Here is an 18384-nt window from a genome sequence, read left to right on the forward strand (position 1 = left end):
TCACTCTTGAATCGCCTAATCATTCCCAGCTTCCACCCTAAAAGCGAACCTTTTCCTTTCGTTCTTACCTTTGCCTATCGCGGTACTTACTTTGAATTAAAAAAAAACTGATACAACGCCTCAAACGTTTTACAGTCCTGCTGTTTTTCTCTCTCTACAGATGCTGCCAGATCTGCTGAGCATTTCTAGCACTCTGCTTTTCTGTCAGGAAGTAATGCTTAAACAGTAGGAATTTGAGATAATTAAGGATACTAGGACAAGAAGGATGGATTAATCTCTCTCCATTTTACTTTCATCTTGTAAAAACTGAATGTGACTTGTCTCCAGACCATGCTTCCTCCTCCACTGGGGTACATGCCTGTTAATAGTTGGAACCAGACTTCCCAGCACTGTTTGTAATAAGTTAAATGATACTCTGTTTCGGCCGGGCAGTAATATATACTGCATTTTCCTCTTGCCGGAAGCAGCTGTTAGTCAATCGTTTGAAGTTTAATTATTGAGAAAAGGGGCAAGGAAAAGCTTTAGAAGTCTAACAACTCCAAATTACAGTCAAATGTAGCATGAGTATGAAGCAGAAATGACACGTCTAACGGTGACTGAAGTATGATATTTTTGCAAAACTTGATTGACAAATTAGACTTGAGACTTCAATGGTGTTTGAAATTCCTCCCCTAATGGCATTGTGGGACAACCCATAGCAGGTGGTCTGCTGCGGTTCAAGAAGGCAGCTCACCACCGCCTCCTCCAGGGCAACTAGGGACAGGCAATAAATGCTGGCCCAGCCAGCAATGCCCACTTCCCCCAAAATGGATAAATTAAAAAAAAATTGATCCAAATTGCCGGGGCAAATTATTTTATATCATTAATGAATGACACTAACTCTTAAACAATAGGATTTTTTTATGGTGGGATATATAACAACTTGTATTTTCAATATGCTTCACAGGAGTCAAACAAAATTGCACACTGAGCTACATACAGACATATTAGGGCTGGTTATCAAAAGCCTTGTGTAACCAAACGTTTGTATGACAACATTAGTAGGATAATACTACAAAAATACTTTTTTAACTATCAAATGTCTAGATAGGATCTTAGGGTTACCAGTAACAGGATTGCTGCCGTTTACAGTGGTTCACAGTCTTTATATGGGCTTTTCAGGGAGACTTGCTGTAATTGGGATCTGATCCAGCCAGGCCCTGTACAGCCCTGCATCAGGATCTGGTCTGGCCCGGTACTACATTGGGATCAGGTGCAGCCCTGCACTGGGATCAGATCTGATCCAGCCCGGCCCTGCAGTGGAACGAGGATCCAGTCCAGCTCGGCCCAGCAGTGGGACTGGGATCTGGTGCAGCCCGGCCCTGCAGTGGAATTGGGATCTAGTGCAGCCCGACCCTAGAGTGGGACCGGGATCTGGTCAGGTCCGGCCCTGCAGTGGAACGAGGATCCAGTCCAGCTCGGCCCAGCAGTGGGACCGGGATCTGGTGCAGCCTGGCCCTGCAGTGGAATCGGGATCTAGTGCATCCCGACCATAGAGTGGGACCGGGATCTGGTCATTCCGGCCCTGCAGTGGAATCAGGATCTGGTGCAGCCCGGCCCTGCAGTGGAATCGGGATCTGGTGCAGCCCGGCCCAGCAGTGGGACCGGGATCTGGTGCAGCCCGACCCTGCAGTGGGGCCGGGATCTGGTGCAGCCCGGCTCTGCAGTGGGACCGGGATCTGGTGCAGCCCGGCCCTGCAGTGGGACCGGGATCTGGTCATTCCGGCCCTGCAGTGGGACTGGGATCTGGTCAGGCCCGGCCCTGCAGTGGGACCGGGATCTGGTGCAGCCCGGCCCTGCAGTTGGACCGGGATCTGGTCAGGCCCGGCCCTGCAGTGGGACCGGGATCTGGTGCAGCCCGGCCCTGCAGTGGGACCGGGATCTGGTCATTCCGGGCCTGCAGTGGGACTGGGATCTGGTCAGGCCCGGCCCTGCAGTGGGACCGGGATCTGGTGCAGCCCGGCCCTGCAGTGGGACCGGGATCTGGTCAGGCCCGGCCCTGCAGTGGGACCGGGATCTGGTGCAGCCCGGCCCTGCAGTGGGACCGGGATCTGGTCAGGCCCGGCCCTGCAGTGGGACTGGGATCTGTTCAGGCTCGGCCCTGCAGTGGGACCGGGATCTGTTCAGGCCCGGCACTGCAGTGGGACCGGGATCTGTTCAGGCCCGGCCCTGCAGTGGGACCGGGATCTGGTCAGGCCCGACCCTGCAGTGGGACCGGGATCTGGTCAGGCCCGACCCTGCAGTGGGACTGGGATCTAGTCAGGCCCGACCCTGCAGTGGGACCGGGATCTGGTGCAGCCCGGTGGTTTTGAAATGTGCAGCTTCTGAGAGAGGTTTGTTAGCAGGTTAGCCACGATGAACAACTGTTTTCCTTTAGTTTGTCCCCATGAGGTATTTTACATCCCATAAATAACGTGTGTACTGTACAGGGAGATAAACAGTGATCTTTCCTTACCTAAATTCTTCACTGTATTTATTCCTGATATGTTCTGCCAAGTCACTGCTGTACTGGATACAAGTGTTCAGGATGTAGAATTGTTGAAAAAGTTGCAAAGCCTGAGTGGGGCTCATGATATGTATTGGAGGTAGCACCATCTTAATGATGTGTTTCATCATCTGGTCAATAAAAGGCAACTGAAACAGAAACATATACGTTTATAGAAACATGTCTATTAAAACAGAAATATATTAATCACAATAGATGTACATATAGAACACAGTGGAAATATATGCATTGTAGTGAGAATTTAGATTCCCTACAGTGTGGAAACAGGCCCTTCAGCCCAACAAGTCCACACCAACCCGCCGAAGAGTAATCCACCCAAACCCATTCCATATGAAGGTCTTTTGCCCGAAACATCGATTTTCCTGCTCCTCGGATGCTGCCTGACCTGCTATGCTTTTCCAGCACCACTCTAATCTAGACTCTGGTTTCCAGCATCTGCAGTCCTCACTTTTGCCTACCATTTATTTACACCTGACTAATAACCTACACTATGTGCAATTTAGCATGGCCAATTCCCCTAACCTGCACATCTTTGGATTGTGGGAGGAAACTCACGCAGACACGGGGAGAATGTGCAAACTCCACACAGACAGTCGCCTGAGTTGGGAATCAAACCAAAGTCCCAGCACTATGAGGCAGCAGTGCTAACCACCGTGCCACCCCAGGCTACTAACAGTATTCACACATTTATGACAAAGACTTTATTACAGTAATGGTATTTAATATACATATGATGCGATTTCACAAAATATCGTCTAAGGTTGCTGACAAAGACAATTCAATTGCTTTACAAACTGCCACACTTCGTTTTAACCACTAAAACGTAATGTAAATTTCTGTTTTTGCTTCAGCTAGGAGAACCTTCTAGTCAGTGGAAGTATGGGTTGGGGTGTGTGTGTCTGTGTGTTGTGTGTACATAGAGACCTCATCCCGCCAATTTCCCATCATTACTTTGCAGATGTTCCTCCATTTATCCCCAAGGAAGGCAATGTTCCCAGAGGAAAATTCCTAACTTGTTGTTTTCTGTGTTAGAATTGAATCCCCTTTTACTCTCACATTCCCACAGATTCTCCTTCTGTCCTGTGCAGCAGAGCCAACTGTAGTGCCAAGAATTTGGCTGCTGCTTTATTCCCCTGAGAGGCCATTCCCCTCGAGTATCTCACTCAGAATGTGTTCTCTCCCAATTGCTGGTGCGAAACTTACAAATACCCTTGTAGCAACCTTGAAGGGGCATTTAGACAGACACATGAACAGGCAACAATCCAGGGATATAGACCATGTGCAAACAGATGGGATTGGTTTAGAATAGTATCATGGTCAGCACAGATATGGTGGGCTGAAGGGCCTGTTCCTGGTCTTTGTTCTAATTCCTTGCTCTAGCAAAAATGTGCTGGTGTTTGGTTCACTGCCAGATCATTTATTTTCTCAAATGGCTTATAAAACACACTTGAAAGGACTTATTTGACACTGATGCTCACAGGAATCAGGGAGTGGAAGAGATCATTCTTTTTCAGTTTAGATTATTGATTTGCACTCTGTCAAAAGGAGGATTACTTAATTGTACTATTCCCTGCAGGGTAAGTGTTAGAGAAAATGAAAGGCCAGGGAAGAGAGGGAGATTTTGCTGACATAAAACCGAAGATTAAACAGATAAAACCAGAGTAAAATGAAATGAAGCAAGACAAAATGAAGTGAATGAGAATGGGGCAGTCTGGGGTGAAGAACAATTCACACAGTGACAAGTTCTTTCTAGAACAACAGGGAGTGTGAGAGGAAAGGGGAGCAAATGGGTGAGTGGGTGGGTGTAGGGGAGGAGAATTAGAACATGAGGAGGAGATATAGTCCCTTTAGCCTGTCATCATTCAGTGAGATCATGATCTAGGCCCATCTGCTCCACACATCGATTAATATCTGTACATAACAAAAATGTATCAACCCCGGATCTAAACATTACATCTGATCATGCATTTGTGGAAGGCAGTTCCAAACTCAGGGACTTCACCCCAATCATAATAGAAGTGGTGAAGCTTACTAGCCCTCATCCCTCACAGACCCCATGCCCTACCCAAACAAACCCATTCCCCCACGCACCCCCATTAGCCCTCATACCCTCCATGTCAACCTACTCTCCTCTACTCACCCACATGGCCCCTTAGACTCCCTATTCCAAATTAATGCCTACTCGTGCCAGCCCATGCCCCACCGCTTCCCTTTTTCTCTTCCACCTTCTGTACCAACTCACCCAACATCCACCATGGGCAAACCTCAGGAGCCATGTTGGGATGAAATGAACTAAAGTTGAAAAGTTTCTTTTGCAGACTTCACCATTTTTTTTTACAAACCTCATTTACTAAACCCTATTCAATACATTTCAATTCCTTCAAATTGTAACTAAATCCCTTATTAAAAACAAAATTTGTGTTGAGAATTCAACATCAAAGACTGATAATCCCTTAACTTCTTGGAGTTTTGTCAAACAAACTGTGAACTCAACACTGTATCCAAGTGGCTCTGCTGAGCTTGGATTTCCCATTTATGTGAACCCAATCCATCCCTTCCCCTACTGGCGAAAACAGGATCTATTGAAAATGGGGGTGGGACTTCTGAATCCAGGGACCCAGTGCCATTTTAGTTAAGACACAAAGTCTTCATGACTCTGTGAAAAGCCAGACCTTAGGTTCCCTCTGAATAATCATAGCTTCTCTCCATCTATTCTATCAGGTGAAAATTTTGACCAAATCTTCCCTCATCCTTTATTACATTCCTGGTCCTTGTAATTTGAGTCTTGGCATAATTTTGGTAATCTTGTGCTACATTCCTCCAAGACCAATATACCCTTCCTCATTTGTGGTGCCTACAGCTGCTCACAGTTGTCATCTTACCATGGCTTTGTATAGCTCAGTCATGACTTCTGCTCCCCTGTATTCTACTCCTCTAAATCTAAAGGCCAGCATTCCATTGGCCTTTTATTTTATTCAAATGTCATAGAGTCATACCGCACAGAAACAGACCATTCAGTCCAACTTGTCCATGCCGACCAAATTTCCCAAACTCAACTAGTCCCACTTGTCTGTGTTGGCCCATATCCCTCTTTCCTATTCATGTACTTGTCCAAATTTCTTTCAATGCTGTAATCCTGTATCTAGCATTTCACCTGGCAGTTCACTCCCCATACAAACCACCCTCTGTGTGCAAACATTGCCCCTCAGGTCTCTTTTAAATCTTTCCCCTCTCCCCTTAAAAATAAACCCCCTTGTTTTGAACTCCACCACCTCAGGGAAATGGCCGCTGCTATTCACTTTATCTATGCCCCTCATGATTTTATAAATCATTAAATGTCTTCAACAGGTACCAAAAATTACATAACTGGACTAAATGTCTCTTTGAACCTCCACTGTTTTTATGAGACTGTGGGGGAAGGTGAAGATGGTAGAGTTTTTGACGGTATGGGGTACACATAAGTGTGTGCAAGAGGAAGGATGTGAGCATAGGGCCCTGGTAAAAAATTTGTGAAATAAAGGGTAGCTTGATCAAACTAAAATCACTCAGTCTTACTATGATTAGCCCACAATTCCTGCCAAAAGGTTACCATAACAAAATTACATCTTCAGGGAAGATTAATTTCCTGAGCAGCTAAGTTATTACTTTTGCATATTATGCAGATATGATTAATAGCAGAGACTACAGACTTCTCCATAAATCAGACTGTTGAGATAATGCAAACTTAATTACTAAAGACTGGAGTCAAAAGCTAATCCTGTAATGGTGACCATGAAACCATATTCAGCCTAATGGTATTATTGCTGGACTGTTAATCCAGAGATCCGGGTATGAATCCAGCTACGGCAGATGGTGAAATTTGAATTCAATAAAAAATCTGGAATTAAGAGTTGAGTGATGACCATGAAACCCTTGCCGATTTTTGGATCACTAATGCCTGTTAGGGAAGGAAATCTGCCATCCTTATCTGGTCTGACCTACATGTGACTCCAGATCCACAGCAATGTGGTTGATTCTTAAATGCCCTCTGGGTAATTAGGGATGGGCAATAAATACTGGCCTCGCCAGAAACATCCGCATCCCGTGAATGAATAAAAGAAAAATATTTGCTTGTAAAAACTCACCTGATTCACTAATGTCTTTTCAGGAAGGAGATCTGGCCTTACCTGGTCTGGCCTGCATGTGATCCACAGCAATATGGCTGACTCTTAACTACCCTCAAAAATGGTAATTAGGGATGGGTAATGAATTCTGAACTTGCCAGTGACACAACATGACCCAAAAAAAACTTAAGTGTCTAAGATCAAGATTATTTGAATCAGATGTGCTTGGAAGATCTATTGCCAATGTAGTATTTGGTATTAATTCAGTTCATGGCACCATACAGACATTAGTGTTGCTGAAAATTGTGGTAAATGCTTACCATGGAAGGAAGTTTCTTTAGAGCAACCATCAACCATCCAACCGTCAAGTTCCCAGAGGCTGATCCCCAGTTTCCCTGTAAGAGAATGGAGTTTATCCAGTTCCTAAATACATTATTTTTGAGGTTGAAACAAAAATTATGATTTCACGCATCTTCCTCGCCCTTTCTCCAAAATGCTGTTGGTTCCTGTTCTGCTTCGATTCCACATATGATGGGCTGGTATCTGAATTCAAGCGACTACTCTTTTGTATCAATATAAATAACGGGTCAGCGTACAAGAGGGAACCTTACCTGTTTACCCACTGATAGCCCAAGGACACTTGTGGTGTCAGCTATTGCCATGACCAAGACAGCTCAATCAGACCCAGGCAAAAGATCAGGAGAAGATGTTGATCATTTAGTGCAGAAATAAAAGAGGATAAATGACTTCACTGAAAGGGATGTGACGCTGTGGAATTTTCTAACCCAGAGGATTTTAGTGCATCATCATTGAAGGCTGGGATGGATAGATTTCCCATCTCGCAAAGAATCATCAGATTTGTGCAATGGGAAGGAAAGTGAAGCTGAAGTCTAAGGTCAGCCACGATTATAGTAAATGACAGAGCAGGCTCAATGGGCTGAATGGTCTACTCATTCTGTTTCTTGTGTATCTACTCATTAGATGAGCTTAATAATGTCTCTACAGAATCACAAAATAGTACAATACAGGACAGTCAGTCCTCCGAGTCTGTGCTAGCTCATTTGAAGACTAATTCAGTTACTGCTGTTTATAAAATCATAAGAGGCATGGATAGGATAAATAGACAAGGGGTTTTCCCTGGGGTGGGGGTGTTCAGAATGAGACGGCATAGGTTTATGGTAAGAGGGGAAAGATATAAAAGGAACCTTTTCACGCAGAGGGTGGTATGTGTATGGAATGAGCTGCTATAGGAAGTGGTAGAGGCCTGTACAATGACAGCATTTAAAAGCCATCTGGATGGGTATACGAATAGGAAGGGTTCAGAGGGATGTGGGCCGGGTGCTGGCAAATGGGACTCGATCAGTTTATGATATCTGGTCAGCATGGACATGTTGGACTGAAGGGTCTGTTTCTGTGCTGTACATCTCGATGACTCTATGCTGCTGCTCTGCTCTTTGCCCACATGACAGTGATTTCTGTCTCTTAAGAATTTACTGCTAAATGGAAAGCTGCAATCCAACCTGTTCCCCGCCCGATCAGTGTATTCCAAATCAAAACCATTCCTACAAACAGATTCTCATGTCTCCACCAGTCCTTTTTGCCTCCCCAAATACTTTGAATCTGTGCCCCACTGATGTCAACTTTTCAGTTAGTAAGCAAGCAACTCATTCATCAGGTATCTTTAACAATAGTTGACTATTGTTGGAATTAAAAAGTTGCATGGCCACTTGTGTTGATTTAAAAGAACAAGAATCAGTATCACACTGAAATCTGGCATCTTTACACTATAAAAGTTAACAATTAAGAGAGTTGAGGAACATTTGGCATTTGCCTGCAGATGCTGAAAAATGGTTCATTTTTGTTAGCAACACAACATTTTCATTTGATGAAGATAGAATTAAACCTTGCCCTGCACAAATTATAATTTTTACTCCAGAGTCTAGATATTGCATGGCCTTTAAACTCTTGTCGATCTGTACTTTACAAAATAAACTTCTATTACTGAGACAATCTGAACTAACCTGTTTGCTAATTGTGAATGAACATGTTTTACAGATTCAAACCCTTGAGCTGCAAAGTTCACAAGAGGATACCTTCTGCTGGATGTTCAATTGCCCACAGGGTGGGAATCGAGTACATGGGATGTCTGTGGATCCTGATGCCTCTAGGAGCCACCAGCATTTTCAAAGGCAAGGAGGGGAGAGCGAAAGCGGATACGCTAGTCTCCTATTAACAGTCTGTTAAAGTTCTTTGAAGTGTTTCTTAAAAGGTGGGAGAACTGAAGGGCAATTTTCAATGCATAATTTGATGAACGCATCGAGTCTGGTGAAGATTATTACATTCCTGTTAGATTCAATGCACAGAGAACTGAAATTTCATTTTTAAACAATGAAATATGTTAGGGCATTATTTACTCTGTTGCCCATGAACTAAGTGGCTTGCTATTTTAGAGGGCTTTTAAATGTCAACATTATTGTAGGTTTGGAGTAGGCCAGAAGAGGTAAAAATGACAGATTTCCTTCGCTAAAGGATATTTGTAAACCAGGTGGGTTTTTACAATAATCGATGATGGTTTCATGGTCACAATTATAGAGACCAGTTTCATATTTCAATTTTTGAAGTGAATTTAAAAGCCTGCCAGTTGCCTTCTAATATGTGAATCCATGTTCGTACAGCCATCAGTATGGGCCTTTGGATTACTAATCCAGTGATGTTACCGCTACGTCAATATCTCATCATAAAATATGGGCGTCTCGTGTAATACTATGTTTTGGCAATGTGTTTCCCAGATTTTACCAGAATGTTGCCGGGTATGGAAGGTTTCAGTTAGAAGGAGAGGCTGGATTGGCTGGGATGTTTTCACTGGAGCATAAGACAGATGACCTTATAGAGATTTATAAAATCATGAGGTTAATGGTAGATGTCTTTTCCCTGGGAGGGTGTGGTGGTTTCGAGACTAGAGGGCATATTTTTAAAGTGAAAGGAAAGAGATTTGAAAAAGATATGAGGGGCAAATGTTTTACATGGAGGGTGGCTTGAGCATGGAATGAAACTCCAGAGGAAGTGGTGGATGCGGGCACAGTTACAACATTTAAAAGACATTTAAAACATTTGATAAGTACACGAATAGGAAAAGTTTGAAGGGATATTGGCCAGGAGCAGGCAGGTGGGACTAGTTTAGTTTGGATTATGATGAGCATGGACTGGTTGGACAGCAGGGTCTGTTTCTGTTCTGTATGTGTCTACGTTTAACCTGCTGTCAAGGACAGGCCCCATCTTGGCCGCCATCTTCCTTTGCTGCTGGTCCTCTGCAGCCAGCGTCTACCTTCCAGGGATCCCTGGTACCAAGCTCACCTCATGCCAAATGGGGCATTAGCATTCCAAAATGGTACCATGGTGATGTGTTGGTGACACAGGGCTGGAACCAAGAATTTATTGAGGCATCAGGTTCCCGATCCCAGGTTTTGATGCATTCTTTTCCTTCATATAGATGTGTGTTCATTTCTCACAATTCTGAACCCATAAACAGTGTAAATGTAATGCATACAGGAATATACTATTAATCCATTAAGTACAATTCGATCATTAGTCAAATAAAAAAACCCAAAAAAACAGAAACAAAAACAGAAATTGCTGAAAAAGCATAGCAGGTCTGGCAGCATCTGTGGAGAGAAATCAGAGGTAACATTCCTCAGAGAAACAGTCACTTGACCTGAAACGTTAATTCTGATTTCTCTCCACAGATGCTGCCAGACCTGCTGAGCTTTTCTAGCAATTTCTGTTTTCAATTTCTTGTTTCAATCATTAGTCAGCTTTTATAAATGCAATTAGAGCTGATTTCAAACTAAATCTTAATCTTAAAATTAGTCCTGAAACAATCCAGCTGGTTAAGAGTAAATTAGAATTAGTGGAATTCAACTATGTTTTAAATTCATAGCTATGCTCTGTTCAAATATTTCAGATTTGTATGCAGTATCACAATCTCCATACAGATTTAATTGAACTCATTAATCTGAAAGCTTTGATGTTTCTCTCCAACATTTTTGAACTTTACCAAGTTAAGCATATTCTGAACAATGTTTTAATTTGAGTGGATTTCCTTCCATGTGCGGGGCAGCTTAATGATTTATATGTCGAGCAGCCAATGCCTGGGAGGGGGAGGAAGTTAAATGATAAAATATGTCCAACTATCATCACCACCCTTTCTGACACTAGAAGAAAGCAGAACAAAGAAGAGCTAGGATCCTCACTCCACTTGGTAGTCTGGTCACATCAGGAATTGGCATAAAAATGAACCATCGTGAATTATCTTTCCAACAACAGATGGACCCCTCACCCAGTTCCAATTTAGACAACAGGTCAGAACCAGCCAAAGCTCTCAAAATGGAAGTTTGAAGCTGAACTGCCATGTGTAACATTTTTAATACTTTACAAATTACTTCTCATTCTTCAGCTTTGAATTAAGAAGAATCATGAGTTTATTTTTACAACAATGGACTTACTATGTTTCTTCATTTAGCCCTGAATCTGTTCCTTTCAAATGTGACAGGCCAATTATCTGTTCAAAGGACAGGGGCTGTTTGACAGTATAAGGTCTATTACACTACTCTTAGTGACATATTATTGCCTGGGTTGCCATAGCAACTTGTTTTTGAGTATTCTGGCCTTATGCCCTTACAACTTGAGCTGAGAAACCAAGAGTGAAGCTTGGGAATTAGTTTTCTTTCTGACCATTGAGGAGATTTGAAGTTAAAAGAACATCTGGATAGAAAAAGGTCATCGGAAAAAAATATTGCAAGTGCAGCTTCTGCAACAAAAGTCAGACACAAATATAAACATATACACACAGACACACACACTGTAACATACAGACACACACACTGTAACATACAGACACACACACTGTAACATACAGACACACATACTCTCATATAGACACACACACTCTCACAGACACACTCTCACATACAGACACACACACTGTCACATACACACACACTGTCACATACAGACACACATACTCTCATATAGACACACACTCTCACAAACAGACACACTCTCATATAACAGACACACACTGTAACATACAGACACACACTGTCACATACAGACACACATACTCTCATATAGACACACACACTCTCACAGACACACTCTCATATACAGACACACATACTCTCACATACAGACACACTCTCACATACAGACACACACTCTCACATACAGACACACACAGACACATACACTCTCATATACAGACACACATACTCTCATATACAGACACATACATACTCTCATATACAGACACACAACTCTTACATATAGACACACACTCACATACAGACACACAGACAGATACTCTCATATGCAGACACACTTACATACAGACACACATACTCTCACATACAGACACACACTCTTACATACAGACACACACACTCACATACAGACACATACTCCCATACAGACAAACACAGACACATACACTCTCATATACAGACACACATACCCTCACACACACAGACACATACTCACGTACAAACACAGACACACATACACTCATATACAGACACACAAACACACATACTCTCATATACAGACACACAGAGACACACATACTCTCATATACAGACACATTGCTGGGGCCCATACGGGTTCCCATGGCTACCACTTCCTCCAGGTTTCTCTTTCAAATCCTCCCACTTCCTCCAGAATTTTTCCTTCGAATCCTCCCACTTCCTCCAGACCAAAGGCAGACCATGGGCATCCATATGGGCCCCAGCTATGCCTGTCTCTTTGATGGCTATGTAGAACAGTCCATCTTCCATAGTTACACTGGCACCACTCCCCACCTCTTCCTCCGTGCCATTGATGACTGCATTGGCGCCACCTCGTGCTCCCGCAGGTCATCAACTTCACCAACACATTCCACCCCGACATTAAATTCACTTGGACCATTTCTGACACCTCCCTCCCCTTCCTGGACCTCTCCATCTCCATTAATGACGACCGACTTGACGGTGACATTTTTTACAAACCCACCGACTCCCACAGCTACCTGGATTACACCTCTTCCCACCCTACCTCCTGCAAAAACGCCATCCCGTATTCCCAATTCCTCTGCCTCCGCCGTATCTGCTCCCAGGAGGACCAGTTCCACCACAGAACACACCAGATGGCCTTCTTCTTTAGAGACTGCAATTTCCCTTCCCACGTGGTTAAAGATGCCATCCAATGCATCTCATCCGCATCCCGCCCCTCAAACCCCATCCCTCCAACCGTAACAAGGACAGAACCCCCCTGGTGCTAACCTTCCACCTTACCAACCTTCGCATAAACCAAATCATCCGCCGACATTTCCGCCACCTCCAAACAGACCCCACCACCAGGGATATATTTCCCTCCCCACCCCTTTCCGTCTTCCGCAAAGACCGTTCCCTCCGTAACTACCTGGTCAGGTCCACACCCCCCAACAACCCACCCTCCCATCCTGGCACCCTCTCCTGCCACCACAGGAATTGCAAAACCTGCACCCACACCTCCTCCCTCACCTCCATCCAAGGCCCCAAAGGAGCCTTCCACATCCATCAAAGTTTTACCTGCACATCCACCAATATCATTTATTGTATCTGTTGCTCCGGATTTGGTCTCCTCTACATTGGGGAGACTGGACGCCTTCTAGCAAAGCGCTTTAGGGAACATCTCCTGGACATCCGCACCAATCAACCACACCGCCCTGTGGCCCAACATTTCAACTCCCCGTCCCACTCTGCCGAGGACATGCAGGTCCTGGGCCTCCTCCACCACTGCTCCCTCACCACCCAACGCCTGGAGGAAGAATGCCTCAACTTCCACCTCGGAACACTTCAACCCCAGGATATCAACGTGGACTTCACCAGTTTCCTCATTTCCTCTTCCCCCGCTTTACCCCAGTTCCAATCTTCCAGCTCGGCACCATCCCCATGACCTGTCCTACCTGCCTATCTTCCTTTCCACCTATCCACTCCACCCTCCTCTCTGACCTATCACCTCCATTCCCACCCCCATTCACCTATTGTCCTCTATGCTACTTTCTCCCCACCTCTACCCCCCTCTCATTTATCTCTCCACTCTGCAGGCACCCTGCCTCTATTCCTGATGAAGGGCTTTTGCTCGAAACTTCGATTTTCCTGCTCCCCGGATGCTGCCTGACCTGCTGTGCTTTTCCAGCATCACTATAATCTAGACTCTGGTTTCCAGCATCTGCAGTCCTTGTTTTTACCTACAGACACACACACACTCACTCACATACAGACACACAGAGACACATATACTCTCATATACAGACATATACTCTCATATACAGACACACCCACTCTCACATACAGACACATACACTCTCACATACAGACACACACATACTCTCATATACAGTCACACACACACTTTCATATACAGACAGACACACACATACTCTCATATACAGACACCCACAGACAGGCACACACATGTAGACATACACACACTCACACACAGACATACATACTCTCACACGCACACACACTCACATACAGACACACACAGACACACATACTCTCACATACAGACACACACTCTTGCATACAGACAGACACGGAGACACACTCTCACATACAGACACATACTCACATACAGACAAACACAGACACATACACTCTCATATACAGACACACATACTCTCACATACAGATACACACAGACACATACTCTCATATACAGACACACTCACATACAGACACACATACTCTCACATACAGGCACACACACTCTCACAGAGACACACACACTCACATCCCCGACACACATAGACACATACACTCTCATATACAGACAGACACACTCTCACATAGAGACACACACATTCACATACAGGCACATACACTCTCATATACAGACACACATACTCTCACATACAGATACACACAGACATATACTTTCATATACAGACACACTCACATACAGACACACATACTCTCACATACAGGCACACACTCTCACAGAGACACACACACTCACATACAGACACACACAGACACATACATTCTCATATACAGACACACAGACACACATACTCTCATATACAGACACATACTCACATACAGACACACACACACACACTCGCATGCAGACACACTCACTCGCATGCAGACACACATACTTTCACATACAGACACACAGACACATACACTCTCATATACAGACACTCATACTCTCACATACAGGCACACACTCACATACAGACATAGACACACACTCACATACAGACACACAAACACTCGCATGCAGACATACACACTCACATACAGACACACACACTTTCACATACAGACAGACACATACACTCTCATATACAGACACACATAGTCTCACATACAGGCACTCACACATACAGACATACACAGACACATACACTCTCATATACAGATACACAGACACATATACTCTCACATACACACAGACACATACACTCACATACAGACATACACAGACACATAAACTCTCATACAGACACTCACAGACACATACTCACATACAGACACACATACTCTCATATACAGACACCCATTCTCTCATATACAGATACACTCACATACATACACAGACACATACACTCTCATATACAGATACACAGACACACACACACTCACATACAGACACAGACACACATACTCTCTCTCACACACACACATACAGACACACACACTCTCACATACAGACACATACTCTCACATACAGACACACACACACACTCTCATATACAGACACCCACAGACACACACTCACATACAGTACACACACACAGTCACAGACACACATGCTCTCACATACAGACATCCACAATCACACTCACATACAGACACACACACTCACATACAGACACACAGACTCACATACAGACACAGACACATACACTCTCACATACAGACACCCACAGGCACACAATCACATACAGACACACAGACACACATACTCTCATATACAGACACCCACAGACACACATACTCTCGCATGCAGACACACACACTCACATACAGACACACACAGACACACATTCTCTCATATACAGATACACACTCACATGCAGACATACACAGACACATACACTCTCATATACAGACACACACACACTCACATACAGACACAGACACAAATACTCTCTCTCTCACACACACATACAGACACACACACTCTCACAGACACATACTCTCTTATACAGACAGACACATACAGAACACACATTCTCACAAACACAGACACACATACTCTCATATACAGACATACATACTCTCAAATACACACAGACACATACAGAACACACACTCTCATATACACACATACATACTCTCATATACACACAGACACATACACACACACACAGACACATACAGAACACATACTCTCATATACAGACATACATACTCTCATATACACACAGACACATACACACTCATACACAGAAACAGACACACATATTCTCTCTCTCTCTCACACACACAAACAAAATACATGTACTCTCACATACATACAGACACACAAACAAGGTTCCCAACATCAAGCCTGTTGCACCATTCAATGAGGTCACTGTTGATCTGTGGCCTCATGCCACATACTTGCCTTTTGCCTATATCCCTTAATATTAAACAAAAAATTATCTACTCCAGATTTAAAATTGACAAATGATCCAGAATTCACTGCTATTTGTGGAAGAGACACAGATACACACACATACATGTATACACATATTCATATATATATACACACTCACACTTCAGACATATTTATATACACACAAATGACATGCCTTCTCGCACAATCATTTCCACTTGCAGCCACATTTCAAGTACTGTTCCAATATTGTTACCAGAGGGATCGGGAACAACAGCAGATGGAGGTAAAGTGCTTGGTAAAAGAACCAAAGGGAGATGTGAAAGTCTTTGTTCTTCGCAACGACTGGCTAAGATCTACCTGAAAGTGCAGGAGGGACAGATGCAAACACTGCTCCTTGGGATAAGTAACTAAAAGGGAAAAATAATGTCTTCTGGGAAGAGGAGCCAGCTGAGTTGTTTTTTTGCAGGGGGCTGGCACAAATGTAACAGGCTGAATGGCCTTCTTAAGACTGTTTGAGTCCTTGCTGATTTATCATTATTTCTATGTTTGTTCTTTTATCACATTGAGTTTGGAGGTGAACTGGAAACTGTGAGCTAAAAATGACTTGTTGACTGTGAGTAATAGCTTACTTTAATGGAAAACAAACAAACCGAGCTTTTGTTTATTCGTGAGGTCAGGCTTGGAAGTTAATTTGAGGTTCGTTCCTTATCAAAGGGTTCTGCAGACGTTTGTCATCATGGGAGAGAATTATATTTAAACAGATAGCAGAAGTTGGCTTTTAATGAGGTCAGACCCTGGGAATTGGTTCCAGCAAGTCTGGAATGGACCTTATGCTCAAGCAGATGGCAGATATTGAAAGGTAACTGGGACCTCATGGAGGAAATGATCAGTCTGTCAGGGAATGGTCAGAATTTGAATTGGATTTTGGACTGTGTTTTCTGAGAAGGAATCTGGCTGTAAATGCTACAGAATGAAGGATTGATAGCTCCCTGCGTAACCTCCCTTATTAGCTCTTGAAAGTTCAATGAATAAAAAGCTAAGTTATAAGCATTACTGCTTCTATCTGAATGAACTGAAAAGGTGACCCTGATCGAAAGCTTAAGAAAATCAACCAAGAAGCTATCAGCTATCCCTGTGAAACAATACATCGTGAAAACCACTTCAGTAATCTGGCCAGACTTATTATTTTGTTATACCCTTAACTGTGTTGTTTGAGCGTATGTCTGTTTTTTGTATGAATGGGGCTGAAAACCAAAGATTTTTGGGTTTAAAGCATAGACCAATTAGATGACTTGGTTCTATAGTTTTGCTTTGCTTTGTTAATAAATTGCTAGGTCTTTTGTTTAAGCTACAAACCAGTTTTCAGGAATTAATCATATGCAGAGTCTGTGATCTGTTATTCCAAATGTCTGGTTAGGAACCATTGGGGTCAATTTTGAGGGTTGTTGAAGATATTAATTTTACTGTGTTGCGAATACAGAGGTAGAAAGGCTCTTTTCCTCAATACCATCACAAGATGTCATCAGTCTTTCGCTGTCTAAGGCTCCCTTCAAAATGACTGAACAAGTAGAGCTTGCTATTTCAGTGCATTTGTCTGGGTTTGGGAAGGTTATTACTATAAAGGGGACCCTTCCCCCGGGTGCTACTGAAAGACAAGATCAGAGCCAAGACAACGTTCTCAGTTAAACAGCTTGCTGGGTCACATCTGGTGTGGATCTAAGTCTGCAGTCATTATTTCATTTTTTGACAATTGAAAAGCACTCGAGCCAAGCTACTGTCTTCATCATTTGCCGTGTTTAAAATGGTTGGTCCATACTTTGGCTGTAAAGGGAACACTCCCTCAATAAAATGCAAAATCATTTGTGCCTCTCCACAAGTACACAAAGTGTACTGAGGCAGCTGCAGTGGAGGTTAGATATGTGTCATGTTTAGGGTGGTGCTGGAAAAGCACCGCAGGTCAGGCAGCATCCAAGGAGCAGGCTTCATTCCTGATAAAGGGCTTTTGCCCGAAATGTCGATTTTCTCAACCCTAATCTCCAGCATCCGCAGTACCCACTTGCGCCTATGCAGGGAATGTGGCCTGTCCCAAATCCATTGACCACTCTTGCC

General features: G+C 43.6%; 1 protein-coding gene across 2 annotated transcripts in view; it reads right to left on the reverse strand.

The window, feature by feature from the left end:
• The window catches only part of cunh12orf56 (chromosome unknown C12orf56 homolog), an 83301-nt gene that overhangs the window by 11250 nt on the left and 53667 nt on the right, over positions 1-18384 (reverse strand). For both annotated transcript variants that reach the window (XM_087997030.1, XM_043709959.2), the window contains 2 exons: positions 6969-7043; positions 2495-2673 (listed from right to left, as the gene is read on the reverse strand). In XM_087997030.1, the coding sequence (XP_087853156.1) occupies positions 2495-2673; positions 6969-7043 (254 nt within the window). The remainder of the gene's footprint in view (positions 1-2494; positions 2674-6968; positions 7044-18384) is intronic.

This window comes from Chiloscyllium plagiosum, unplaced genomic scaffold (assembly GCF_037043375.1).
Source record: "Chiloscyllium plagiosum isolate Xiang-an unplaced genomic scaffold, Cpla_swu_hap1 HiC_scaffold_19, whole genome shotgun sequence".
In the NCBI taxonomy this organism is placed as follows: Eukaryota; Metazoa; Chordata; class Chondrichthyes; order Orectolobiformes; family Hemiscylliidae; genus Chiloscyllium; species Chiloscyllium plagiosum.